The 27,555-nt window shown below is 46.5% G+C and overlaps 1 protein-coding gene across 1 annotated transcript in view; it reads right to left on the reverse strand.

The window, feature by feature from the left end:
* The window catches only part of FREM3 (FRAS1 related extracellular matrix 3), a 275,102-nt gene that overhangs the window by 117,105 nt on the left and 130,442 nt on the right, over nucleotides 1–27,555 (reverse strand). The window contains exons 4-5 of the mRNA XM_069631210.1: nucleotides 12,234–12,464; nucleotides 6,666–6,791 (exon numbers count right to left, since the gene is read on the reverse strand). Of these exons, the coding sequence (XP_069487311.1) occupies nucleotides 6,666–6,791; nucleotides 12,234–12,464 (357 nt within the window). The remainder of the gene's footprint in view (nucleotides 1–6,665; nucleotides 6,792–12,233; nucleotides 12,465–27,555) is intronic.

The raw sequence follows: 27,555 nt of genomic DNA on the forward strand, positions 1-27,555 counted from the left end.
TGCAGAATGCTGCTATCACAGGCTGGGATTAGTTGACAGACGTCTTGGACAAGAAAAAAAATAAACCCTCGCGCCAACCTTCACATGTCACTGATCTCGGCCAGATTCCTGGAGCTGCCTTCACTTTTGTTTGACTTATAATGCAGGAAGGACCTTATCTTTATTAAATCTTTGCTGCACCGCAGTTCTTTCAATGGTCTTGGTCTGCACTCTGCTGCCTGCCTGCTACTATACAGGCCCCTCATGCCGAGGGAAAGTAGGCAGTTATTTGCAGCCTGAAAAGGGTATCACAGAGCCCTCAAATATAGGGCTTTGCACGCAGAACTGCTTCACTACTGGATTGTGTTTTAGCTGAAAGAGCAACAAAACAACCTACAAACATCGCCCGGCTCTACCCCCAGCATGCTTGCTGAGCGAGAAGCCATTTCCCGTACCCGTCCTCCAGGGCTGAAACAAGTTTGAAACATTGCACAGGCCTTTGCAAATCAAATCACAAGGCGAGCGAGCGTGCTGCAACGTATTGCAATTATCTGATATCAAGATGGCGGACTGAGCACAACAATTGCATGTCTTCAATTTGACATGAGTGCAAGACTTTGGACAACTGGGGTCTTGAACAAACGACACAAATGTCATTCTATGTTATGTGTTTCTTATAAAGCACTAAGAACCCTGAGGCTTCAGAGCGCGACAAACCTCAGGCAGGAGAGTGCAACAAAGGGAGGAAAGAAGCATACATCAAAGTACAGGTGGACTAGCACTGTTTTCCAATTGCTTGTTAAATCTTATTTCGGATCTAAAATGTCCTGGTGTGTCGTTCCAGGTGAAGGCACAATGAACAGATAAAGTTGTTCCACCTGTTGTAGACGGGTTGAATCTGCGTGTGTCCCTGAGGAGCTGATTGGATGGTCATAAGTATCCACCTGGTCTGTCCAGGTTAAACCTGCTTGCCAGGTGGTTAGATTACTCTAGACACATCTACACACCACTTTATATTTTGTCCTGGCTAGGATAGAGAGCCTAAGCAAACTTAGCACATTGGTGATGCCTGGAGTGCAGCCACATGTATGATCCACCTTACATTTATTTGTGTTCGATATGAAATGAGAAGCTAATCTGAAGGCAGTACAACAGATCATGCGCGCCTCCGTGCCATGTCTCCACGCTGACCAGAAGATGGACAATAAGGCAAAGATATCTGGTATGAAGAACATATCTTTAAAGATGGGTTCTACCCAGTGAGACGCACAACCTCACTTTAACCTCAAGGTCCTCAGTGACAAAGGACCACTCAACTGCACCGGTGTGGTCCAGGACCTCGCTCGGAGCCCATGCGGAGAAACAGCCCGGGTCTGGATGGAAAGATACTGTTGCAGAGAAAGTGCTTTTGTACAGCACAGAATTACACACACAACCTCTGCAGCGTGTAAAGACTGTGGGAACCATTTCGAGGCGCACGGTAACCCTGGACCCTCCCCGCACGGTTTCTCCAGCCGAACGACTGACCCGAGAGTCTGCGGCTGACGCTCTGCTGGCTTCTGGCTCCACATCCCATGTTCCCAACAAAAGCGGGATTAACAGCACTTTGTTCAAGGAAACTTTAAGCCCTCCGCTCATTAGCTCGCTGACTGCGGGGGTAGACCTTTGTCCAGGCTTAAGGTAATGCAGGTTTTGTCTCAAGGACTTTAGGTCACATTACCTTTATATCAAATTGGAAACTGTATGGAGAAACAGCAGACAAGCGAGTGAAAAGAAAACTGGCAGGGGATGTGCATGTGGGAAGAACAACAGTCCAGGAAGTAGGAGGCACACAGGAATAGTGAAAAGAAAGGAGAGACTTCCGGTAAATGAAGCCAGGAAGCACTTATGTGTTCATGAAAGCAGTGGCAAGAAAGAAAGTTACTTGGATGCATGTTACATCTGATTAAACAAAAAAGTGTACAAGTAATAAGCACCTACACTTTCTAATTTCTCTTTTAAGTGAACGATATGTGGGTGTGATTGTATTCTGTATTTCTTCTATGGCCACTTGACAAATATGTTCTGTTTAAACAATCTTTGCAATTGACTCAGAACTTCTTGGGAGTATTTAGAACAGTTGTTGACTTGATATCTGTGAACTGGACATGATAATTGTTAGGGAGAATTCTCTCTTTAGGCTGAATTTCCTAACCTAGTGAGTCCCCCAGCAGCTTTGCTGGATTTCTGGAGTTTGTTTTTTCCTCCTGCCAAGAGTGAGACTCTTTTTCTCCCACTCTTGGACATGATGCATGTTATTTCTTTGACTGGTAATGTGTTTTATGGGCTATGGGGTCCTTTACTCCATAGGGTGTCATGTGTTTTTCCTCTGTGTCTGTCTGTCTGTACTGTCTCCCGGGGCATGTAAAGTCACCATTGGCTTTACTAGTCCCAAATTATTAACAGAAACCAGTATAAACCATCATATTGTGGGCTTACTGGTCGGGGCAATTCAATTGCCCCGGGGTCTGTTAGTCGAGGGGGCACGTCTCCATCCCCCCGATCGAGTTTTGGCTGGTGGCAGTGGAAACTACTTTTTATATTCGACCGCAAATATTTTCCTATGGGATTTTCCCATTGTTCGAGGCTACCAACTTTAATTATTTAATTCTCATAGCCTCGAACATACCGCCGGTTTATTTAATTAATATTAATTCTCCGGTTGGTATTTTTTGCCAAGACTCGATTCTAAAATGGCGTTTGTGTTCTCTTCTGTGACTCCAACCCAAGTCGAGCCCTTTGTTCCACTTTTTGGCGGGCTTCTCCACAGAAGCCTCCAAAAGTGGTGCCACTCTGTCTGGGCACCACAGGGGGTGTGGGAGGGGGTTTAGGCATGCTGGACTGAGTTACCTTGGTAACTCAGGTCGCACTCTTGTGTGATTGGCCCAAGTGGTGAGCCGGCCGGCTCACCACTTAGCATGTTTGAGTGACAGATAGGCTGAGTGAATGGGGGTTTTCTGCATAAAAGCAGGGCTTTGGGGACTGGAACTTCAGAAGTCGCCACAGGACCTGAGAATCCGACGAGAGAGAAGCTGAGCCGACCTACCACGATGACACCACCGGTGGAGCCCTGCAGAATCGACTCACCACTTCCCAACGACAGAGAAGATCTCCCGGCTGGAGAGGCTTCTTCCCCAGACTGGTGGGAACAACCAGTTTTCCTTTCTTTCTTCGCACCCCAGCCCGGTTTGTGGTCGAACTGCCCGTGCCAAGCACCCCGGCAGCTGGATAGCCACTCACCACTGAGCTGCGAATCACTGGACCGCTCCTTGTACCTGAGAAACTCTGCGCCTGGTTTCTTCCCTCGCAGTGCAATGGACTCCTGTCTTCCTCCCCGACGAGATCCTCTCTTCCCCCGGACGAAGCACCGACTTGCATCCGCTGCCAGGAACAACTGCCCCCGCTGGAGCATTCTCACCACTTTAAGGTACCGTGTCCGCCAGGCCTCCCTTTCTAAAGATTGCTACAAGGTAATAATAACTCCTTAACCTTCTGGACTGGGCTGGCTACCTTGACCCTCTAACTGGTCCCTTTCTTTGGTCCAACTCCTTTTTGAACCGTTACAAGACTTTTGTGCACTGCAACCGTGTGACCTTGGACACATTTCGTTTTGATCCTCTTAAAGCGGATCTGGCCTACTGACTCTGAATTCACGGTGTTACTTTGCCTTCCTTTCTTGTTGTGTTCGTGAAAAAGTGTTGGGATCTGTTTCAATGTATTCTCTGCTTTTCTCTCTCTTTTTAAAATGAATTATTAGAGTGCATCTACGTTAAGCGCTCACCGCTGTCTGAAAATAAGTGGGGCTTTACTAAAGACTTGTCTAATATACTTTTAAGGGAGTGTATATCTTTTAGTGACCGTGTTTTTGAATTGCTTACTATTAGTGCCCGTGTGTTTTTCTAGATGTGGTTTTAAATAAATAATTATATCTCTTTTACACCAAGCCCTGGTCAGTGTTTACTTGTTCTACTGTGTCCTCTTGACCTATTGTGAATACTCTGTATACTGCCTAACTCTTCTTGAGGGAAGTCTGACTTCTCAGCCACAGCTACCAAGTGAATCTGTGTGGTACAGACTGCTACCAAGTGGGTTTACTGCCAAACAACTGTAGTCCTAAATCTTTTGCAGTAGTCCCAGAGGGAACTGCACAGGTTTCTGCCTACCAATAATGAACACAATCTTTCCATAAACACCATACCCTATAGCAGCTCCATGATCACTCTCAGGAGCCAGCGACAGAGGAAGATTGCAGTGACGCTGGGAATACCTCCAGGCACTGGCCCACTCCATCATAAAGGCTTCCATAAGTATCTCTCAGCACAGCATGGATCCCTCACACAGACAACAAGCCATGGTGCCTGGGACCTCTGGCTCCAGTGTTTGCCTTTTAGTACTTTACTAATTGGCAGTGTTGTGTGTCAATAAATAGTAGCTGAGTTTGGAAGTCTTTACACATGAGGGGTACTGGTACTCCGAATTACTTGTTGAAGAGCATTGCAGCATGCTGCGATCACACGTTTGTTGATTGCTCTAATACAACAAACTCAATTTTGAACACATTGCCAGAATGTTGCACTGGCAACACCCATAGGTCTCAGCCATGCGTGTATCCCTTGCCTTTAAAATATATCCTAAGAGCAATTGCCGTCAGCAGTTGCATTAGTCATAACCACTTGCATGTTTCTGCACAGTCTCCCAAACCACTGATGTATGTCCGGTCTGTGGGTCTGCAATAATCCAAAGACGCACCACAATGAAAGTGCCAGGAACGAGTGCAAGGAGTGCGACGCCAGACCCCCATCAGCCTGGATCGATAACCTCGAGGAGGGAGAGGTCTTACTTCAGTCAGGATAACCTTTTGGAATAAAGGACCAGGCACACTGATTGTGCGTGCATGCACTTGAGGTGTCAGGCGGAGGGCCCTAAATTAATCAACACAACATTTCTAGCAGTTTTCTTTTGGAATTGACGCTTCTAGTCGCTCAGGTGCTCTTTCTCTTAACCTTTCATGAACTCATGAGTTCCAGCAGTCCCTTGCCAGCATGAGGCCTGCTCTGATTACATTACTTTCCTGCGTTTGTTTTGCTACTTCTTGGGTTGTTTTCCCTAAGGATTATGGGTCTAAATGGGATGTGATGCAATGCACATATCAGCTGCTTGCCAACGCCAAAGCTGGACTTGAATGTTAAACTTGCAGGTGCCATGTATCTTTATAAGGAGTTTTATTGCACTCTTGTCACGCTCTAGAGAACTGGCAGGCCCCACAGCACATCTCAGAGCAGAACGCGGGCTCCAAGCAGTGCCACAATGGCTGGACTAATCCCCTTTCTGCTAATAATGGGATATTTTTAAAACGTACATTTGGCTTTGCAACCTTTCACACTAAAACCTTACAAAGCACATCATTAAATACATAAAAAACAGAACACTTCATAATACAGTATTGTTCTTAAATCACAATAAAAAGAATAGAAAAACTGTTTTGAACGAAAATTGCAACTAATCAACAATATCTGTCAGTCTATTTTCCACAATGTGCCATATGTGCTGTGCAGCCGATACCATGACAAGCGATTCAGCTCCATAAAGCACACTCCAATATTGATAATTGTGAAAATCCCGAAAATTAGCATAGCCTTTTTCATAGTGAGATTGTAATTTGGGACATTTTGTAAGTATGTGTCGAGTGGTTTACACACAATATCTACAAAGTCTCTTTTCCCTTCCAAGCTGCGGTGTACCCCAACATGGGTAGTGCTTTCGTTGTTGGGAGCAGGGCAATAATATACACTTATTCGCAAGAGAATCCAGGCATTAATCGAAGCAAAATAGGGAAATAATGTTTGAAACGAGAAAATTATGTCCACCCAATGTAGAAATAAAGCAACAGTAAAAAAAATGCCACTGCAATACAAGAAAAGCAAAATACACTGCCTGACCCTATGGTCTCTGGAAATGTGATTGCAATTTTAGAAAACACATCATACACTGAATAGGGGAAGTTGCAAAGGTGTCAGCATTAGGACTATTGTATGTCCAGGGCAATTTCTGTAGCATTTAACATAACAAATGGTTGATGCACTAACTTCCACTCTTTCTGCTTGAGGCCAAGATGCCTCCTTGTTCATGATGTATGCTGACACTTGGCAGGGTGCTTACTCCTGTTCATAAAAGAAGGGTCATACTTGGTTCTGCAAGGTGACTCAAAGTCCTGTTAAGTGATGACTTTGCTGCTTTGTGAAAAGACTGCACTTCAATGCCAATTGCCAATGCTTGGGTCATCTTAACTCTGCATCCCTTGTGGATAGGAAAGTGGCAGGAGGGGTGGGCATATGGTGGACGCAGCTTTCCCAAATAAGGTCTTTTACAGCTGCCTGCTGACCGAGCCATGTGCACAAATGCAGGCAGGATTGCGGAATCTGAAGTGCATCTCACTGCCAGTTTGACGAGCAGCAATTGGTACGATACTCAGAATCCAATGATAGGCATTTCTTAAAGCAACATACAGTTTGGACCGCGTGTCTAATTAGCTAAACTTGCCTGTGCGGAGAGTCGACCAAAGGAGACAGACAGAAAGGCCAAGCAATCGTGCATTAACACAAAGTAGACAATGGTTCTCGGCCTCTGTCTCACAAATGTGATCTTACCTTGATGCGTGGAACAAATGACCATGAGTTCTTGGCTGGCATCTCCAGATCTTAAGACGGGGATGAGAAGTTCACCAATGTCCTCCTCAATCCGGTATTCTGAGTTGGGGATGTAGACGGTGGATTCTAGAAATAAAGGGAAGCGTTGTTAGGGAGGAGTCGGGGGGAAGCCAATACCTGCCATTAGAGCTTTCCACGGCACCAGTGCTGGTATGATTTAAAGTGCTCCACAGGGATCCCAGAAAGGATGCTGTGAAAATGGTGGTCCAGCCAACAGACAAAACAGCCCCAACATTGTATGTGTGTGGGTGATGTATTATTGTTGCATGCAGCAATGCAGGTGATGAAGGCTTTGATTCCACAACTCTCTCTCTCTCTCTCTCTCTCTCTCTCGCGCGCACACACGCACTCTCTCTCTCTCTCTCTCTCTTCTCTCACTCTCTCTTCCTTCCCTATATCATGCGGACAATATTTATTTTTGCTCTTTAGTTCTTTTTTATTATTCAAAATGTCACCTTCCTTCCGGTTTTCCAAATGGCCTCTTGACATTTCTGTTAGCTCCACAGTTCACAACTTATCGTGGCTTTCACTGCACATCTTGCTTTTCAGATCCCTGCCTGTCTTCATTTCTACTCCTTTTTTCTAATCTTTCAGGACGTACTATGCCTTCATTTAGCGGAAGTAGGGATGTTGACGATTCATGGCATTACTGCAAATGCATTTTAAAAGCAATCTTGCTCAGGGTTTTGTTTGAATAAATCGTCCAAATAAGGAGGCTTCAGCATTTCGTGATGAACATGATCCTGAGCTGAAAACCAGGGTGTGTTCTGGCTTTGATACAAGGACTCTATGTTGACTCTAACTCACAAAGTATTGCAGACTCATAAGAATGGGAATATTACTACATCTGAAAGCTCCCAATGAGCTCCCCCCAAGGCCTATGAAGCCATGGGTGCCATTTTGCAATGATAGTATTCCCCATTGAGTAGATCTCTGCTCGATTAGGAAGTTAAAACCAAACTTTGTTTTATTTCTTGTATCAAGAAGGGATGAACAAGTTACAAAACGCATCAAACATGTTGCATAAAATCTTACACATTGGAATTAAGTGTATGCAATTAGAAATTACCGGGCCTTGATATGATTTGGAAGATTTTTGTTGTTTTTTTAGAAACGTCCGGATTACACTAAATGATACATTCTTCTAGCCCGAGGGGGCGATCATCCTCACATGTGGCCAGGGATTGGCTGACTCTGAGATTGGCAGTTGTCCTTCCTTTTTATCTAGCTACCGTTTTGTTATGGAAATGGCGCAATGGTCTGGATGGACGGATTTCAATGAATAGCAGATTTCTCAGAATGATCTAACTAGCGGATCAATATGATGGCTAGCACAGAGCCATGTTGCATGCAATTCAGAAGGTCCTGGCAATGACATTAGTTACATAGTGTAGAAATTCACAAACACCATTTTTCCATAACATGGTTCACCTAAGTTATGATGTATTTATCTTTTAGCAGTTCTGAGCTTTTTCTAGTGATACTTGGAGAACATTAACCACATTGCAGTAAAAAAAATAGCCCACAAATGGTCCCTCCAGTTGGCCCCTCCGGCCTGCCATCTTTCCCACCACCTCACGCGACGCCATGGCTCCTATTCCAATGTATCAGTACGAGATTCATCTGATCATTGCAGGACTTTTGTTTTTTTTTTACAACAATGGAAGTCAATGGTTGCTGTTACAATCTATTAACAATGGACCTCACTATAGGAAACATTTTTTAAACTCTGAAGTGCATGATATTATTCTGAAAATGACTGATACACAAGGATGTATGTATAATGCTATTTTTCAATGATATTTTGATCCACTTTCCACGAGTCTTTCCTTCTTTCTATCCTTCTCCTATTACTTCTATTATTTGTTTTCAGTCTCTTTATGTCTTCCCCTCTTCTACAATGTTCTTCTTTTTTCAGGTCTTTCTTTACGTCTTTCCTTCTATTCTTCTCTCTTTGTCTTTTCTTCTATTTTCTTCTCATTCCATCTTCTCATGTCCCTCCTTCCCCAATTTATTTTTTTTCTCTTTCTTTCTTTCTTTCTTTCTTTCTTTCTTTCTTTCTTTCTTTCTTTCTTTCTTTCTTTCTTTCTTTCTATCTTTCTTTCTTTCTTTCTTTCTTTCCCAAGTCTCGGCAGCATGGTGGGTCGGTAATGTTTGGGTGTGTTGCTCCGGGTGTGGGTACAACAGCTGAGCGGAATTACATAGCAATGCTGCGTGACATCCCCATGGGTCCAGGCTTACCATTTTGTGTACAATGTTTTAATACGTTTTGAAAATGTGTTAGAAGAGCCAGATGTAATTTTGAATTAACAATCTTATATCGATGTCTGGAATGGGCCATTTTATATTGTTGCATTTTGGGCTAAATGCAGTCTAATGCTTCCCAAGAAAAATGTGTCTTGTTGACTTCCTTCATCCTTCTTCTAAGCAGCCAGGTCACATATCACTGCCTTCAAAAGAGTTACACTGGCTCCCACTTAAGCACGAGGTGTGCACACATGCAGGCTTTCCTCTATGAAGCAACACACGGCTGGAGAGTTGAGTAACCAAAACCGAAATGGTCTATACAGACAACCCTCAGGATTTTGAAATTGTCCTCGTGTGCACTTGTTCTATGTAATTAATTAATCTAGCACACACGTAGCTAGAGAGCAAGAGTGCTATACAATAATTAAAGTGAGCAGAAAATAGTGTGGGGCAGGTGTCGTCAAGTGTTCCTTGAAAAACAGGTTCCTTAGGTCTTTCCTGAATTGCAGGAGGGAGCAAGCCTGATGTTAGCAGGAAGGATGTTCCAGAGGGTAGGAACACAGCGGGAGAATTCTTGTTTCCTGGACTTCTCCGTCTTGCACTTCTTAGATCTGGGTGATATTTTGGGTCCTGGTGTTGTGTTGACTTCCTGACATGGTGGTCTTTCCAGATAACTATCTTTGACATTGTATCTTTGCAGGTGATGCAGGCTGTTTTGAAGGTGACACAACTTTGCAGCAGTAACCAGTATAGTTCTTTGAGAGGGAGGCATTTGGTAGAATGTCTTAAGTGCCAGAATAGGGGTTTGGATTCTTGCCAGGAAGGTGTTGCAATCATCCAGGTGGGAGAGCACCAAGGCCTGGGGGGCAGACCTGATTCGGTGCAGGAGCGAGACCTAGTACTATGCTCTTTGTGTCTTTCTAGCAATGCGTGCTTTGAAGGAGATTTCGCAATTGATGGTGAAGCTGACAGACTTTGGACTAGCATCTAGTCCTGGGAGAGAAGTCGTTGAGATCCATCTGTCTCAACCAATTCTGAACGCCCTGTTTTGATAGGGTTGCATTTCAAGCAAGCACTTCACATCTAGGTTGAAGAGTGGAGAGGCAGGGTTGCAATTGGTGAATGTTGTCGAGGCAGTTGACCTTCAGGTACAGCTGTGTGTCATGAGAATACTGGTGAATTGTGATGTTGAATTCGGTCAATAGGGCCCCCAGTGGCTCCATGCTGCGGTTGAAGATGAGAGGGGGGGAGCCTTGTGGGGCTCCATAGGTCACTAGGTATTGTTGGGACCTGCGGGTGTCCACTTGGATGAGCTGATGTCTGTTTTGAGGTAGGAGTCAAGCCATTGAAGGGACTGTGAGAGGATAGGATGTGGAGTAGCTCTTTGTGGTCCACTGTGTCAAAGGCGACAGAGAGCTCGAACAAACCCTGGAGGCCTGGGATACCAGTCTCCATGATGAGGAGTACCTTATCAATGACCTGATGGTAAGGAGTCGCCATGCTGCATCTTGGTCAGAAGCCGCACTGGCATTCTAGAAGTCGTTTGTGTTTAACGATCCTTTCATGAAGTTAGAGTGTGATGATCTTCTCGATGATCTTGCCAATAAAGGATATATGGGTGACATGGCGATACTTTGCTATGTCATCCGGGATGAGTGCAGGCTTCTTTAGTAGGGTAAGAGCCTGCCAGTTTTCAATGCATCAGGGACTGTGCCTTGCATGAGTGAGGCGTTGATAGAGTGGAGGAGAGGAGTGAGAGCTTTTCCAGTGATATTCTTCAGGATGGAGGCTGGGATGACATTGTTCCTGTAGGAGGTCATATTGAGTGCTGTGTGGATGTTTGACAGCTCTTCCAGTATTAGGATCTTGAATTCCAACCATTTTTGGACACGGCTTGGTGGTGTGGCAGGAATGTCTATGGTAGATAGGGCGTTCTAAACATGGTGATGGATTTTGTCGATGGAATCAGGCACTGTGGGCATGGGTGGGGGCACGGGGGAACAGTGTTTGATGGCCACGATTAGGGCTGCCCTCTGGTTGTATGCTTCTGCCATGGATTCTATGCAGTAATGTGCTTTGGCTGAGGTGATGAGGGTCCTGAAGGCTAAGGTGAGACTTTTCAAGGTGATGAGATCTTATCTTAGTTGTGTCTTTCGTCAGATCTTTTTATTTGTGGGTGGCATGTTTACTGTCAGTGAGTTCTTCTGTGCACCATGCTGTGGATGGCTTAGTTGTGTTGGTTCATAGTTTTAGTGGTGCATAGATGTTGGTGGAGTCAGTTTGAATGCAGTTGATCTGCTTGAGAACGTTATTGACGTGTGATGAAGGAGTGAGTTTGGAAGTCAGGTTGATGAGGTTTTCTTCTTAGAACATATATATTATGGCCTAATTCAACATATTATAATGTATATTAGCGTATGTCCAGCCAGCAAAGTATACAGACACCTTTGGATTGATGCCATGATGTTCTCTGAAAAGGTTGATCACAAGTGTGATTCCTTGGCTTCCTGCCAGTGTCGTGCACTGTGATGCAACAGTTCATACATGTGGTTTAGGTGTTGGTGGCTCTTCTATGGGGCAGAATTACTGGTCCATGATGAGGGAATGGATAGAAGCGATGGAAACCAAATAAAACACTGAAGAAATAGGAAGCCCTGGCAGCTGAAGGCATCCTTGTCTGGCTTTGATGGAGACGGGACTCTGTTTTTTTTGCAGTCTATGGATAGCTTTTTGGCAGTGGAAAGAAAATGAAGACACTGGTATTATCAAAGACATGTGTGGAGCTACCTCGAGATGAGGGTGTTTACCACAGAGGACCCTTAATCGGCTAGTGTGTCTTTGTTGAAGTGGTCACAAGGGTTTAAGTATAGGTTTGATGGAGACAAACAAACAGTAGTTCCAGTGTGATGGCTTCCTGTAGTGCTAGGCAACATGAGATCCAAATGAGATCCAAATGCATACTCCACATTACTGCAGCTAATGTCCTGTTGCATCATTTAATGGAACTAAAAATATCACATTGATTAATGGAACCCTTTCTTTTCTCCCTGTTGTCATCCCCTTGATCTACAGTGATCTACAGTGCATTGGTCTTTGCAAATAAAGATAAATGTTGATGTGCTGGTCCAGCATGGATAGAATTTCCTGCAGTAAGCCTGGCTCCATCATTGAAGGAGAATCTGGGGAGCCAAATTGTACACCGTACATGTAGGTAAGTGAGAGCAGGTCAGAAGTATCAACAAGAGGGGGGGCGCAACTTACCATCACCAGGATCCACAATCTCAACCGAGGCTACATCCGGGAACTCCTGGGCGGCCATGACAGGGTCAGACAGGATGATCTCAAAGGTCTCGGAGGTTTCGTACTCATTGTCTGTCATGATCCTCACCCGCCAGGTGGCGGTGGTCTGGCCAGGGTTGAACTGGACCTGTTTTTGAGCCTTGCCTTTAAAATCCTTGTCTCTTTCAGCGGTGCCATCTTTAGTTCCAATGCCTGAAATAACATAAACTTAGTTTGTATCTTTTTATATTTTAGTGACACACAATTTTCTCCAGGAAAACGATTACTGTAACTGTACAATTATATTTGTTATTCAAGTTACTGATTATATCACAAGCAGTGAACGAGTATATTAATTGGGTAGCCATTTATTTGACATAAGCAACAACACAAAGGTTTCTTTCTCAATGTTTTCTTTCTTACCCTTTATTTTCACCTTTTTCACTTTGTCGCTTTATTGGTTTTGTTTCTATCACTCCTTCTTTTCCTTTTTCCTGTTTTGTCTTCATTTTATATTTGTCCTACCTCTTCCACATCTAACATCCAACCTTTGTTCCATACTTAACCCTCCATCTCGCTATTCCTTCCATACTGCTTTCCATCTTTGTTTCCCCACTTTTTCCTTTTTTGCTGCCTTGATTTCGTTTCTTCTGCTTCCTTTCCTTAATTTGTTTCTTCTTTCTCCACCTTTCTTATTTTGAAATGCCAATCTGAGACACACAGCCACCCAGCCTCCTCCCACCCCTCTCAGTACGGGAGTGGTCCGGCCACCAGAAGGCTAGTAAAAGAATAACTGTCCAATCTAGACTATGGTCCTCATTACACGGAAGGCGGTAAGGGTTAACGGTCACCGGTAATGGTACCGGTGACCGTTAACCCTTACCGCCTTACTACGAGGTCCCTTTGAGGGTTGGTACTTTAAAGCCTGCTTTTTAGCAGGCGTTAAAAACCAACTCGCAAAGGGACCAGGGTGCTAATTACGGTACCGCAATTTGCGGTACCGTAATTAGCACCTTCCCCATTCCCATTATGCCCTATGGGGCAAAAATGGGAATGGGGAAGGGCAATGGGGGAAGGGGGAATTACCGCCCCGCCAACCTTGGAATAGGGCGGTAATTCCCCTTTTCTCCAAGGCGGTGCCGGTATTTTACCAGCATGGACCAAGGTGCTAATAGCACCTTGGTCCACCGCGTACTGTGTAATGAGGCCCTATGTATGTAATTTCCCTTTGGTGGCAAATGCCCTCTATGGGTGACCCCCAAACAGAAAGAGGCATGCCTGTGCCCATGGTAATGTTGAAGAACGCCTGCCAATCTCTCTCTCTCTCTCTCAAAGTCATGTATGACGTCATGTGTGCCCACATAAAGGATTAGTGAATCCATCAGCATTAAGTCTACCTAAAGAGAACCAGTGACTTAATCAAATGTTATACATTCCTGTGTGTTTTAGTGAGGTTTCTACAGAAACCTGTGGGCCAGGAGTGCACATGTACCATAGCACAGGAGGGGTTGGTGCTAGAAATTGAAAAAAATACTCTGGAATTTCCACATGGCTAGAAGGGAGAAGAGCGATGGGACGAATTTATCAAGTGATCGAGATTTTAAATTTTTAAAAATGTATAAAAACCAGAGAGCTAAAATTACACCCTGTTTTATAGAGATCAAAGAGCTTCAGAGGGTGAATTTCAATTAATGATGAGCTTTGAACAAAGGGTGTGTACCTTGTATTCAACATATATTCATTATTTGAGAAACAAAAACAGTACAAACCAAGCGCAAAATAGAAGCAAGAAAAGTAGCGTGGAAACATTAATCTACCGAGCTTACTTCTCATCTGCTCTCCATCGCCTTTGACCCCCCCAATCACCTTCCATCTGCTCCCCCTTATCACAATTCCCTTTTACCACATTTACATTTTCAGGGACCACTACAAGGAGGGTGCATAGTTGAACCATGGGGGCCCGGCATCTTGTTGTGAAAGACAGGTTTCCCAGAATATTGGAGCATGCAATGGGACATTTTTTGCCTCAAAAGAATGACATTTTAGATCATCATAATTATATGTTTTTGCAGTTTTTTTCAGCACTTGTATAGTTGAATTTTGGGTGCAAGGGAGCGTAAGGATGCATGTAAGAGGGCCAGGGTGCAAAAGCAATGTAAAGAAATCCTCAGGGCAACACACCCTTGGAAACAACAGCTGCTTCTTTGTATGATGAATATGAATGGTCGTTGTTATTGTATATGGAGCAATGCTATGCGAGCAAAACATGATTGAGACTTTTTTTGTGCTAGTGTACTGTGCAAACTGACTCGTTTCTAGAGGCACCTATTTCTGGAAGGAGTGGAACAGTGAGATTAAACGATTTACCCAGGATCACAAAATCTCATTGTAATAAAATTAAAAAAACGTGCCAACCGCAGAAATTAATCTGAGTAGAGTTGGGCGAGCCTGGTGGGGCTTGGACTGGCCTGCATATGGCTGGGGCTCGGGCCTGTCCCCTTTCGAGTCAGTGCATGCCCAAAGCAGGAGCCGACCACGAGCCCCACCTGCTGTCCCCTATCCAGGAATAAATAAAAACATGCTCCGGAGATGCCGGCAGCACCTACAGGAGCACAGCTGCCTGACTTCCAGTCCCGCCCCAGCCACTTATCGATTGGCTGGGAATGGGTGGGCGGGTGCACTTGCTGGTGTAGTGGTTCAGCGGCTGATGGTGAATTTAAAGGAAACACGACCACATCTCAGAGGCGAGAAGATCGGCCCACTGGCTCTCCATCCAAGAGAGAATCACATTCAAAATCCTTACCATCACTCACCAATGTTTGTCCAATAATGCGCCTTCAGACCTCACCCATAAGATAAAGAGACACACACCTACTAGACCTCTTCGATCTACCTACTTCTGCCTCAACATACTGAGATTTAAGCAAAAAAGAGCTGGCGTTGCAAGCTTCCGAGTTCACTCCCTCACTCTCTGGAACAATCTCCCCTTCCCACTGCGAGATGAACCCTCCTTCCACCTATTCCGGAAAAAAACTGAAAACCCACTTGTTTAACTAACCACAGATCACTGGATTCTTCTGTTTACTACCTGACATTATTTGTTACTACTTCTTGTTACCCAATATCTACACTCACTGTCTGCAACAGCTCCTAGAAGCCCACGGGCTGTTGTGTGCCACTATAAATGGCAACAAAATAAACAATGAAAACATACAAGTCCTGTACCACCTCTGTGTGCTCCCTCGATGTTCGCTCCCCTCTCCCCAGTCCCCGCCTTCTCCCACAGCCTCCACTTCCCCGCCACATTAAAAAAACACTGGCGCTTTCCCTAGCCCCACGACCCAAGCACCACCATCAACGTTTCCCTTCCACAGGCCCCCCCAACGCCCTCGTCATTCCAAAAACACCTAAGTTATGATTTATTTATCTTTTAGCAGTCCCTCCAGCTCACTGGCACAGGGCCCCCATCCTTTTTCCCTTGTTCTCTTCCCCCGCCCCCATACAAAATAAACACTAGTTCAGTCCAGCGCAGGGAATGGTATATATGGCCTGAAATGTACAGATATCTCTTTATAAGGGTGACTATTGTGACCAATCAAAACAGAAGAGTCCATTATTCGCTTAAAAGGTTTTCCGACTGAATCACTATAAGACATGTTTAACATTTAAAATTGTGGACATTATGATGTTCCCATAATGCTCTTTGCTTTTATGCAAATCGTCAGGATTGGGTTCTGTGAAGAAATACTGTGTTGCGCCAACCTGGATGGGGGCAACGGCCCTTGGCCTTGCCCCTTCCTTACCACAGCCCCACCCCATTCAAAGAGAGGACAGTTCCCCCAGTAAATGGTTTCCATTTTCAGCACTGGTGCAGTTGCTATTCTCTCCCTAGTGTCACAATCTCTTTTTCTAATTGAAAAAAAAAAAAACACTGGCTCTGAACCAAGCATCCCCCAATCCAGCACCGCCACCGCCATCGCCGTGTCTCTCCCCCACTGCCTTCCCACCACACCGCGTTTGGCTCAACCCTGGCTCGGGCCTAACTGTGAGTCCCCCCCTGCTTCTCCCAGCTTTACGTCTGAAAGGCTGGGGCAGCTGATCACGGTGGGTTGTGCTTCCACCCACCCTAAATGAAAGGTTGTTTTTAATCTGCTCAAAGTGAAAGAATGCTTTCCAATAACTAGTGCAGATGTTCCCAGCGTCAGATAGGCCCCCTCGGCCTTTCGGCCCGTGGCCGGGCCGAAATCGGCCCTGGGGAGTGGGGGCCGGTTTCTGGCCACTCCTGGGTTGATTTGAAAAAAAAAATGCAAAATTGTTTTGGGGGTGGGGGGAGGACACCTGCTACGTGCAATATGGATCAATACACACAGATATTAATTATAAATATGGTGATCCATTCTTGTATGAAATGTATACCACATTAGTGAAATCATAACCATATTTTTCATAGTGTACTTCGGGACAATGCTATTTGATGCCACTTCCTGTTTTGTCAAGGGGTGATAGGTCGTGTTTCATCACTTCCTGGGATGTCACTTTGGGGTGGGGTCAAATGATATCACTTCCGGTGATGTCATCAGAGGTCAAGGTTTGTGAGGCGAGGGGTGGGCCACTTTTTTGAGACGAGGGGTAGCCAATTTTTTTGTGGGTGTCCTGGCCTATTTCTTGTCCCAGTCCGACCCTGGATGTTCCTAAATGCTTGCTGGAGTCTTGTGCAGGAGAACAGGCGCGCTCCAGCTCGAGGATGAATGAAGGCGGAAGTCGGCCACACTGCCCTGACACATGAATATACTGTCGGAAGTCATTAGCGGGCGAGGCTCGGCTTCAATCTCCGCCTTTCTCTTCCTTTCACTTTTGGCAGCAGACCGCATGGAGCGCTTTACTTTCTCAGGATGCAATTAGGGTAGCCTTATCATGTCAGATATCTCACCTACCTCCCAGATAAACCGATACCCATCAAAGAGCGCCCGGGCCTGTGAGGTGTGAAATCAGAGCCGCGCTGAGCCTGTCTGCGCCCCGGCTGCCCAGAGCCATTTATAAACGCCCCATTACCGGCAGCGCTCCTGCGCTCGGATTGGGTGTCGGCTTCACATGAGGGCATGTTTGTTTGCTTGTTTCTATGCTGGAGTTAACTTACGAGCCGCTTGTACTGTATTTCCTTGGAACAGGGGGTGACCGGAGTGGCAAGGATGCAATGCCAAGTGTCCACGGGGTACTTCTATGATAGTTTGTACTACCCCGCTGAAATCAGGTTCATATCTTTCTTTCACGATTTAAATTAAAGCCAAAACTGCAGCTCACTGGGCTGGGTAGCTCCTATTTTTCCTAAATGGGCAAACAGCAGTCACATCTTATCCGCTACAGTTTTGTCCAGGGAACAATCTTTCAGACTGCTTGGAGAATAGCTCGGGGGCAACGGCATGAAGCGTGATATTAAAGTACATTTTTAATTCTTTTTTTAAGCAGGGCTGTTCTGAAAAGAGAGCAAGCGTTGCCAAAGCCAACAGTTTGGCGTTTGTGTAGTAGGCATGGGAAAGGCATTTGCCAGGCACTGTAGTAACAGTACTTAATACCTGACCATTAATGGTAGCAGCTGCAAAATGGTGCAAGTACCTGGGCACAATAGTAGTGCCTGGCAAATGCCTATCTCATACCTACACCCAAACCAGTTGGCTTTGCCATGCTTATTTTGAACAAGACTTCAGTGAAGGACACGCACTGACTTTTTTTTTTTTTTACTGACTTTAAATCAAGTGGTTGAAGGTACTCTTGGTTAAGACATTTTTATTACACAAGTAGCGGATGTACAACTACAGTCTGCTTTGGAAAAACACTAGCAGGCACTTCCAGCACAACATTTATTTATTTATTTATTTTTATTTAAATTGCATTTTAAAGTGCTCACACAGCCCGGGGGCATCAAGGCGCTGTTACAGGAATATGTCTCTTAGTTGTGTATTTATAACACGCTTAATGCCTGGAGGTTTTTAAGCAAGGACCCGGGGGTCGAACCTGTGTTGCTTCGTGTCGTCTTGTTTCCAAGGCCAGCATGTTGCAGCTGAGCTATCCTCCCGGGACGGTCCCTACTGCTACTGCTTGACAAAGCTATCTCAAAGAGATACCAGGAGGATGTGCTTTGGGTGGGGAGAGGCAGGGAATGAGTGGGAATGGCCACTGGGATAGGCATGGGCAGTCAATGGGTGGGTAAATAACCAAACAACACATACAAACTTTGGGTCCCTCTTCTTCTCCCAACTCCCTCCAGCTGGAATCCAGTTAAATAGTTTTGGCAGACCTTTTTGACCAATGGATCTCAGACGCTCTCTCCCCCTCTTAACCACCACAAAACCCACGTACCACCACACAGGTCCTTCCTCCAGATGGTCCAGTCCTCATTTCAAATTCCTCAAAACCCTCAACTATTGCCTGGATCAACACTGGTGGGCCAACCCTTCTGCCAAAAACAAAGCCACACTGGCTAGACAGATTCGAAATTAGAAAAGCCAGACATGGCGTCTACACCTCCCGTATCTCCAATGCTAACAACCCATGCAAAAAACTCCTCAAGATCATCTTCGAGGTTAAGACCCCCTCCCCCTGTTCTGCCTCTCTGCCCCGTCTCCCAGGCACTGTGCGATACCCTTGCCAACCATTACTTCAACATAGCCATTGAAAGGAAGCAACCAGCTTTGGTAAACTACAAACCCCTGCTGCCCCTATACCGATAGCCCCCCTTCTGCTGCCCCCAACTCGCACCCTCTCCAGCTCCTTCTCTGCAATCTCCCATCCCGAGATCTCAAGGTTTCTTTCCAATAGCCGCCCCTGCGGTTCCCCGGGAAACCCCTGTTCCCCAACGCTCCTCAAAAACCTCCTCGCCGCCACCTGTGCAGGCACCCTCCCCAGATCTATAATCAACCACTCACTAACAGCAGGTATCTTCCCTCCAGCTTACAAAACCTCTTACGTCAAACCACTACTAAAAAAGCCCTTTCTTAACCCCCTCCTACCCTCCAATTATGCCCCATCTTCAACAACTGCTTCATAGCCAAATTACTAGATTGCATGCCATACTCCCAGCTCAGTCTCTTCATTGAGGACCACTGCCCCCTTGACCCTGCCCAGCCTGGCTCCAGATCCCTCCTTGGAAGTGAATCCTCCCTGGTCTCAATCTAGGACGACCTGAAAAGAACAGCAGACTCTGAGGGCAGCGTTGCTCTCTTTCTCCTTGACCTCTCAGCAGCCTTCGACACAAACCACTCCATCCTCATGAACAGACTCTTTGACCTAGGCATAAGGGACTCTGCCCTCTAATGTATCTTCTCTTTCCTCTTCGAATGCTCCCAAAACAAGCACTTGGATTCAACAGTGTTCCCCTGCAGGACCAATGACAACGTATCATCCAGTCTAATTCCTACAGAATTGATGCTGGATCCTGGTATGGGGGAAGATCCCTCCTTTTCTGGCCAGCATTGGGGGAGAAAATAAAGAGCCGAGAACCCACCAGGGACAGAGTTAAGAAGGACTGATGTGCCTCTTACACAATCCCATGTCCACCATATAGTCACAACATTGTAAACTAGATTTCTGTCTCTGTATTGGTCCTCCAAATTTGTAAAAGAAATTCAACCCCAGCATTGCCAAATATAATGGTTAAAGGCAACAGGGATTACAAATTAACCTGTGGCACTCCTTGCCATAGGGCATGGAAGGAAGCGGTAATAGGTGGAAAGGTGACTACCTGGGACAAATTAGATATAAAGGAGGGAAGGAATCAAGTGCTCTGCTCTAGAATGGCTCCCTCTGGGTCAGTGGTGTACAACCTTGGGGTCTCCAGATCTACTGGACAGCAACTCCCATCACTCCCACCCAGTATAGTCATTGGTGGGGGATCAGGGGAGTCATAGTCCAAAACATCTGTAGAGTGGCAGGTTGCGGACCCCTGTCGTAAGTGGTCAAATAGAATACAAGGGTCAATGGTGTTGAAGTTTGCCCGAAGACCAAATGGCACTCTTTGTGAGTTGCCGAGCCCTGGCTCAGTCCGCGTGGATGGACCATTCCTGCTTGGACTGTATCCAGATAGTATGTACATTTAAAAAAAATCTCTTATTTGGGAAGTGGAGAACATTTTATGAAGTTTAGCTGAAATCAGTGCTGGAAATGGGAAAAATGTACTCTGGGAACCCTCTCCTCTTTGGGGGAAGTGGTTCCAGGGGGAGGGAATGTGGATCCAAGCCAGGCCACGCAAAACATTAGCTCTTCAAGGAACCCAAGCCAGGCAATTTGCATAAAAGCAAAGAGCATTTTGGGAACATAAGAATACACACAATTTTAAATTTGAAAATTGTCTTTGATAGTGGTTCAGCAAGAAACCTTTTTGTTATTAGTAATGGAAGTTGTACTTTGCACTTTTCATTGGTCACAATACTCACCCTAACAAAACTTGACTGTAAATTGCAATACATATATACCAATTTGACAAGCTTCTGAACGGGATGGGAGGCTTTGGGTGTTTCTGCAGTCAGGCTTGCATGCTGAGTCCTTTGCATGAGACACGGTTTAGCTATATGTCTGAGTGTTTACTGGGGTATCCCCCGGGCCAAGGACAAACTTTTCTGGAGCTCAGCCTCGTTTTGTTCTGGCCCAATTCCTATGCTGGGTTAATGAGGGGAAAGGAAATAGCACAAATGTTGTCTGAGAGTTGAGAGAAGATTAGGGTGACCAGATAAAAAAAAAACCAGACAGACATAAAAGTAGGACTGCCGTAAATACTAATAAAACGGTAGTCCTACTTCTATGTTGCTGGCCTTTTGCAGGGGGGTGGGAAGGGGTGTGCTCCCAGACACAATCCTCCCATTGGAGGAGAGCGCAGGGAGGAAATGGGGGCGTGAAAACCATTTCACGCCCCCATTCGTGCAGGAAGAGTGACGCCGGGACCTGATTTCGGGATTCCGAAATCGGGCTGCGGCAAAAACTGGGATCGTAGCTCCCACACTTGGAAACCCCGGACAGGTTTTTTTAAATTAAAAAAATCCCGGGACCCAGTGACTTAAGTGGCACTACAAAATGAGCCGGGGCTCATCAAGGTGGCGTGGCCTAATGGAGGGGGTCACCTGATGGCCCGTTACGCCACACCTCCTTGGAGAGCCCCACCTCATTGAGCTACTGGCACCTCTGACAGGCAGCCTTTTGTAGAGATCAGCACCCTCTCCCCCTGGTGTCTGCCTTTATTTTCTAAAGGCTTGCCTGGCAGGGGACAGCGCCTTGCCTATTCAGCCTTAATGATGGCGCTGCCCCTCGACAGCTTGGGAGGGGCAGCATCACCATTAAGGCTGAAAGGGTAAGGCCGCTGGAAGCTGAGGCCCTTTACTGAAGACTGAAATTCCTGCGAATGCGCAGGATCTTCAGGATTTAGAAAACAAGGCCTCTGCTTCCAGCGGCCTCACGTTTTCTCCACAATGGTGGCGCCGGCCCACGGGCATCTCTTGCTTGAAGGGATGCCCTGCAGATGCGGCGCCACCATTATGGCATTTTTTTCTGAAGCCTGAAGCTTTCGCACACGAGCAAGAGATTCAGGATTTAGAAAAAAAGCCTTTTTGTGTAGTGGCCTTAAGGACCCCGGGATGCACAGCGATTTCCCCAGACTGTCCCGGGAAAACCGGGACGTCTGGTCACCGTAGAGAAGGTGTGGATGCCATTGGATTTGGTTTCACAGAAGAGTAAGAACAGCCAAAAGGACAGACATGCTGACAGGGGGAAATTATTCAAGACTCTTCGGGAAGCAAGTATCCAACCAGAAGTCATAACTAACCACCCAAGACTGGGACTAACACCTCGGATTTAGAGGGATTAGCTGGGGGGTCACGGGAACGCAAATAGTTTTGGCTGTTATAAAAAGCTTACTTAATGTCATTATTTCAGATTGTTTGTGAAAGAGTAAAAAGAATTAGCCCCAAAATTCACCAGGAAAAGAAAACAATGGTTCAGAGAATGGCATAAAAGGTAACACCATGACAATTTGGAAGACCTCCTCTGGAAGACTGTTGGTTTTGGCACTCTGGTCACAAGGACTTTTTCATAGCAGACTATTATAGATTTTTAACAGTTTTTAAGTGGGTGGCCGCCCTTGCAAACATGCCGCTGGAGGGTTTCTGGTTTGGTTGTCTTATATTTGGGTCTGGAATGCGCATGCTCAGTAGTCAATTTCAACCAGAATATTTATAAACCCTTTCAACACTTGCAGCATTTGCTGATGAACACGTGGTTCTTTAGTTTTGGCTGATGTTTATGGCCATTTAAACGATGCGATTGTCTACTACATAATGCAAAATCGTATTCGTTTTTCGTGAAGGTCACACAGATCGTGTGATGCCCGTGGGCCTGATTTACCAAGTGTTTTTCAATGCGATTGCACCATTGTAAAAAGCTTCTGTAAATCAAGCCCATTGTGTTTTGGTGGGTGTTTGACTGTGACAAAATCGCCACAAGATTTTAAGAGACACTTAAGAACGCAAAAATAAAAAGAAATTGCTTAATTTGAAAGTAACCGAATTTTATAATCGAGTGGGGAAGAAGGATTTCCTGATGCAGCATGGAAAGGTGATGCTGGCCTGCCCATAAAAGAATGATTCGGAAATGGAGGCAAAGTGCCTTCGTCACAAAGAATCGTCAGAGTGAGGAGACCTTATTGTGAATTCCCCTCCTCCCCCCATAATTCTTTGTGGCAAATGGCCTCTCCTTTTGTTTGAGATAAAGTTTTACATACATATAGAAGGCTCGAGAAAGAGACATTCCAAAAGTGGCGTTCTCCTGGGTGGTCTCGGTCATCCACGGAGGTCGCGCGCGACACACGTACCGCACACGCGCGAACACACACACCCAGAGGGTCAGAGCTCAGAGGACATTTGGTACTGCCCATAAAATGAACAGGTGTTGTTGGGTTAGCGCAGAATGGTAAGACTTACGGGGTGCCAAGAAAACTCGATGCTTCCCGAAGGAATCACTGGGAAGAAAAAAGGCCACTCTCAAAACCCAGTGAAAACCCAGAGTGTAACAAAGTGGACCTCCAGTACTTCAGGTAAGTTACAGGTTCCTTTATCAGAGCTGCTTCCTTTTTAGTACTGTGATCAAACACACGTAGCATCAGTGCTTTACGTGGGATTATAAATCGAGAGGGGGAGCTCTTATTAGGGGGGTGATCTAAGTACAACCATAGTTAGGCCACACCCTCTAAGGAGAGCCCCCCTAGCCTGAGGGGGTGAGGGGTGGCTGGTTAAAGGAGTAGAGATGGGGCACACTGGCATTATTACCTTTGATACACCCAACCCTCTTTTCAAACAAAAGAAGGGACAGGGGAACCAATGGGTTGACACCAGTGTGCCCCAGCTCTTACACAGCAGGCAACCCTTTCATTCAAGGAGCAGCACTTTAACCAAGGGCTCCTTGAATGAAAGGGCTGCCTGCTGGTGATTGCTCTGTATTCAGAAACAGGAGGAGGGCGGGACTGCCCAGCTCTCCTTTTATTTTCGAGTTAAGTCATCACGCAGCATGAAGCCAAGGTGCTTCATGCTGCGTGATGACTGTTAGTCAGAAGCCCTGCGTAGCATGTATGATAAATACCAACCTCTTAAACCTGTAGGACTAACCACAAGAGTCAAAGTGAAACCACTATTGAAAATGCAGTTTCCGGGCCCCCTTTATTATGCGGTTATTAATTTCACATCTTATTGGTTTGGGTGCTTTTGAATGCAAAAATAATTGAGAGAATGTTCCCTCCAGGTTCCTCCTCTTGAGTCTCTGAATTAGCAAGGGGTCTTCTTTTAGTGACACACACAAGCCCAGCCATGAGGACAAGTTAGGGGAGAGGCAGGATACCGAGCAAAATGGACCAGTCAATGAGCCGGGGTGCTCCAGCAGAAGGCAATGTCTTCACAAGTACTAGGGGACAGCCAGTGGGGTACACTGGACACAACACTGGAGTTATGGGGAGATCAGAATGGAGTTTTGGGGAACAAGAACACGTGTCCTTCTCCGGGCAGTAGCATGGCTGAAAAGGACACTCTACTCAATGCATTCTTTTTAAAGTCCTACACATCTACCAGACACACTGTCAGGGACAAGTATTTATAGCACAGCAGATAAGGCTCAGATTACTTAGCGATAAGCTTCATTACTCCTAGCCCCACTCCCCTCACCCAGTACTTACACTTGCTGGCATCCTGCCTCCCTGACAATTATTCCTATCCTTTTTCCTTAGCAATCTTTTAACCTCATGTGACTGCTGCTCTGCAGGAGTACAGGGGTGAGTAGTGGCTAAACTGCACACTCAGTCCCACACTACTACGCAACCAGCAGTGATCCCAATCATAAAGGTAAAACAGGCACATCCCGAAAGGTCTACCTCCTTCGCCTTGTCTGGTAGCGCAGGTCGAGGGTGGACTATATCTCTAGGAGGGTCTTGAGCTGATAAGAGTAGCAACATAAACAACTTCAGTACAATTGCCCAAAATAAAAGAATGTCCAATCAAGGTCTTATAAAAATATAGACTTTCAATCAAATAATAACATGCAAACAACCAATGAGAAACCACTAGGAGAACCCAGCCATGTAAAAGACACACGATTGTCTGTCCTGATCAAGACAGGGTGACTTCTGATTCTTGGGAGGAAATAAAGCAGAGCCTAGCAGATTACCTCCAGTTCTCTGCAGTTTGAGGACATCACCTTTTACTTTCATGACCATTGACCCTAGGAAGTCTCATTCCCCAAGAAGTTGCCCACGCCAGGGAGCTGGCATCTGTAGTGATTACTATTGGTAGAGGGCATTCGAGGGGCAAGCCCCTCTATAGGGCCACTGGCTCTAGACACCAATGCAGTTGAATCACCAAAGTCTGTGACATTGGAACCAGAGCCTCATAATCCCGAAAAGATGGGTCCCGATGCTAATGTAGAGGGTTCAATCTCTGGAGGCTAGCTCAGCGGCAACGGGCTCGCCTGAGAAGCAAGACGACATGGAGCAACATGGGTTCGATCCCCGGGTCCGCGCTTAGAAACCTCTGGGTATTAAGTGCGTTATAAATAAAATATCATATCATTACCAAGGAGTACTCAGATGCAGATGGGCATAGGAGTTATGAAATCCATCACTTTCCCCTGACTGTAATGTCTTGAAAGTCAAAGAATGATGGTCAAGAGCATGGGTGCACAACATACGGCCCGCGGGCCAGTTGTGGCATGCCATGCTGTTGTTTCCTGCCCGCGAGGCACAAAGACTTTCCTAATGGAGGGCGGCCCGCAAGCAGCATCGGCCGCCCTCCATTAGGAAAGTCTTTGTTGTCTTCCGGGCCGGAAAAAAACACTGGCCGTCATTGGCTCAGCACACACGCACCACGTCACTCCTACGAGCCATGTAGTGGGTGTGTGCTGCACCAATGAAGAGCCAGCACTACGGCTGGCGTGGCCAGTAGGGCTTGATGCCGGAAGGCATTTCAGCCTTGCTTGCCACGCCAGCCGTAGTACGATTCCACTTACCTCGCCAGCGTTCCAGCTTACCTGCCTTCCAGCACGTCTCCGGTAAGTGGTCTATGTGTTTGTGTGTCAGGTCTGTTCTGCTGTATGTTTGTGTTGTGTTTGTTGAGATGGGGGGTGGGGGGACGTGTCGGATGTGTATGAATGTTTGTTTTTGAGTGTTTGTGTTGTGTATGTTGAGATGGGTGGTTGGGGGGGCGTGTCGGATGTGTATGAATGTTTGTTTTTGAGTGTTTGTGTTGTGTATGTTGAGATGGGTGGTTGGGGGGGCGTGTCGGATGTGTATGAATGTTTGTTTTTGAGTGTTTGTGTTGTGTATGTTGAGATGGGGTGGGGGGCATGTCGGATGTGTATGAATGTTTGTTTTTGAGTGTTTGTGTTGTGTATTTTGAGATGGAGGGGTGGGGGGGCGTGTCGGATGTGATTGAATGTTTGTTTTTGAGTGTTTGTGTTGTGTATTTTGAGATGCATGTGTGGGTGCATGCTTCAGAATGCGTGTGCTGAGTTGGGGGTGGGGTGTTCGGGTCTGTATGGGTGCATGCTTGAGAGTCTGTGTGCTGAGTTGGGGGGTGGGGTTCGGGTCTGTATGGGTTCATGGTGTATGGTTGAGAGTGTGTGCTGAGTTGGGGGGGTGGGGTGTTCGGGTCTGTATGGGTGCATGGTGTGTGCTTGAGAGTGTGTGCTGAGTTGGTGGGTGGGGGTTCGGGTCTGTATGGGTGCATGTTTGAGAGTGTGTGTGCCGAGTTGGGGGGTGGGGGGTTCGGGTCTGTACGGGTGCATGTTTGAGAGTGTGCTGATTTGGGGGGTGGGGGTTCGTGTCTGTATGGGTGCATGTTTGAGAGTGTGTGTGCTGAGTTGGGGGGTGGGGGGTTCGGGTCTGTATGGGTGCATATTTGAGAGTGTGCTGATTTGGGGGGTGGGGGGTTCGGGTCTATATGGGTGCATGTTTGAGAGTGTGTGTGCTGAGTTGGGGGTGGGGGGTTCGGGTCTGTATGGGTACATGTTTGAGAGTGTGCTGATTTGGGGGTGGGGGGTTCGTGTCTGTATGGGTGCATGTTTGAGAGTGTGTGTGCTGAGTTGGGGGGTGGGGGGTTCGGGTCTGTATGGGTACATGTTTGAGAGTGTGCTGATTTGGGGGTGGGGGGTTCGTGTCTGTATGGGTGCATGTTTGAGGGTGTGCTGATTTGGGGGGTTCGGGTCTGTAAGGTGCATGCTTGAGTGTGTTTGGGGCATAGTGTTTGGTTGGGGGCGAGGGGGCCATGGGGCATAGTGTTTGGTTGGGGGTGAGGGACAGGGGGCATAGTGTTGGGCTGGGGGTGGGAGCCATGGGGCATAGTGTTTGGTTGGGGGTGAGGGGGCCATGGGGCATAGTGTTTGGTTGGGGGTGAGGGACAGGGGGCATAGTGTTTGCTTGGGGGTGAGGGACAGGGGGCATAGTGTTTGGTTGGGGGTGGGAGCACTGGGGCATAGTGTTTGGTTGGGGGTGAGGGACAAGGGGCATAGTGTTTGCTTGGGGGGTGAGGGACAGGGGGTATAGTGTTTGGTTGGGGGTGGGAGCCATGGGGCATAGTGTTTGGTTGGGGGTGAGGGGGCCATGGGGCATAGTGTTTGGTTGGGGGTGGGAGCCATGGGGCATAGTGTTTGGTTGGGGGCGAGGGACAGGGGGCATAGTGTTTGCTTGGGGGGTGAGGGATGGGGGGGTAGTGTTTGGTTGTGGGTGGGAGCCATGGGGCATAGTGTTGCACTCCAAGAGTGAACTCAATAATAAAGCTAAAACAGG

This window comes from Ambystoma mexicanum, chromosome 6q (genome assembly GCF_040938575.1).
Source record: "Ambystoma mexicanum isolate Mex_15411 chromosome 6q, UKY_AmexF1_1, whole genome shotgun sequence".
Taxonomy (NCBI): domain Eukaryota; kingdom Metazoa; phylum Chordata; class Amphibia; order Caudata; family Ambystomatidae; genus Ambystoma; species Ambystoma mexicanum.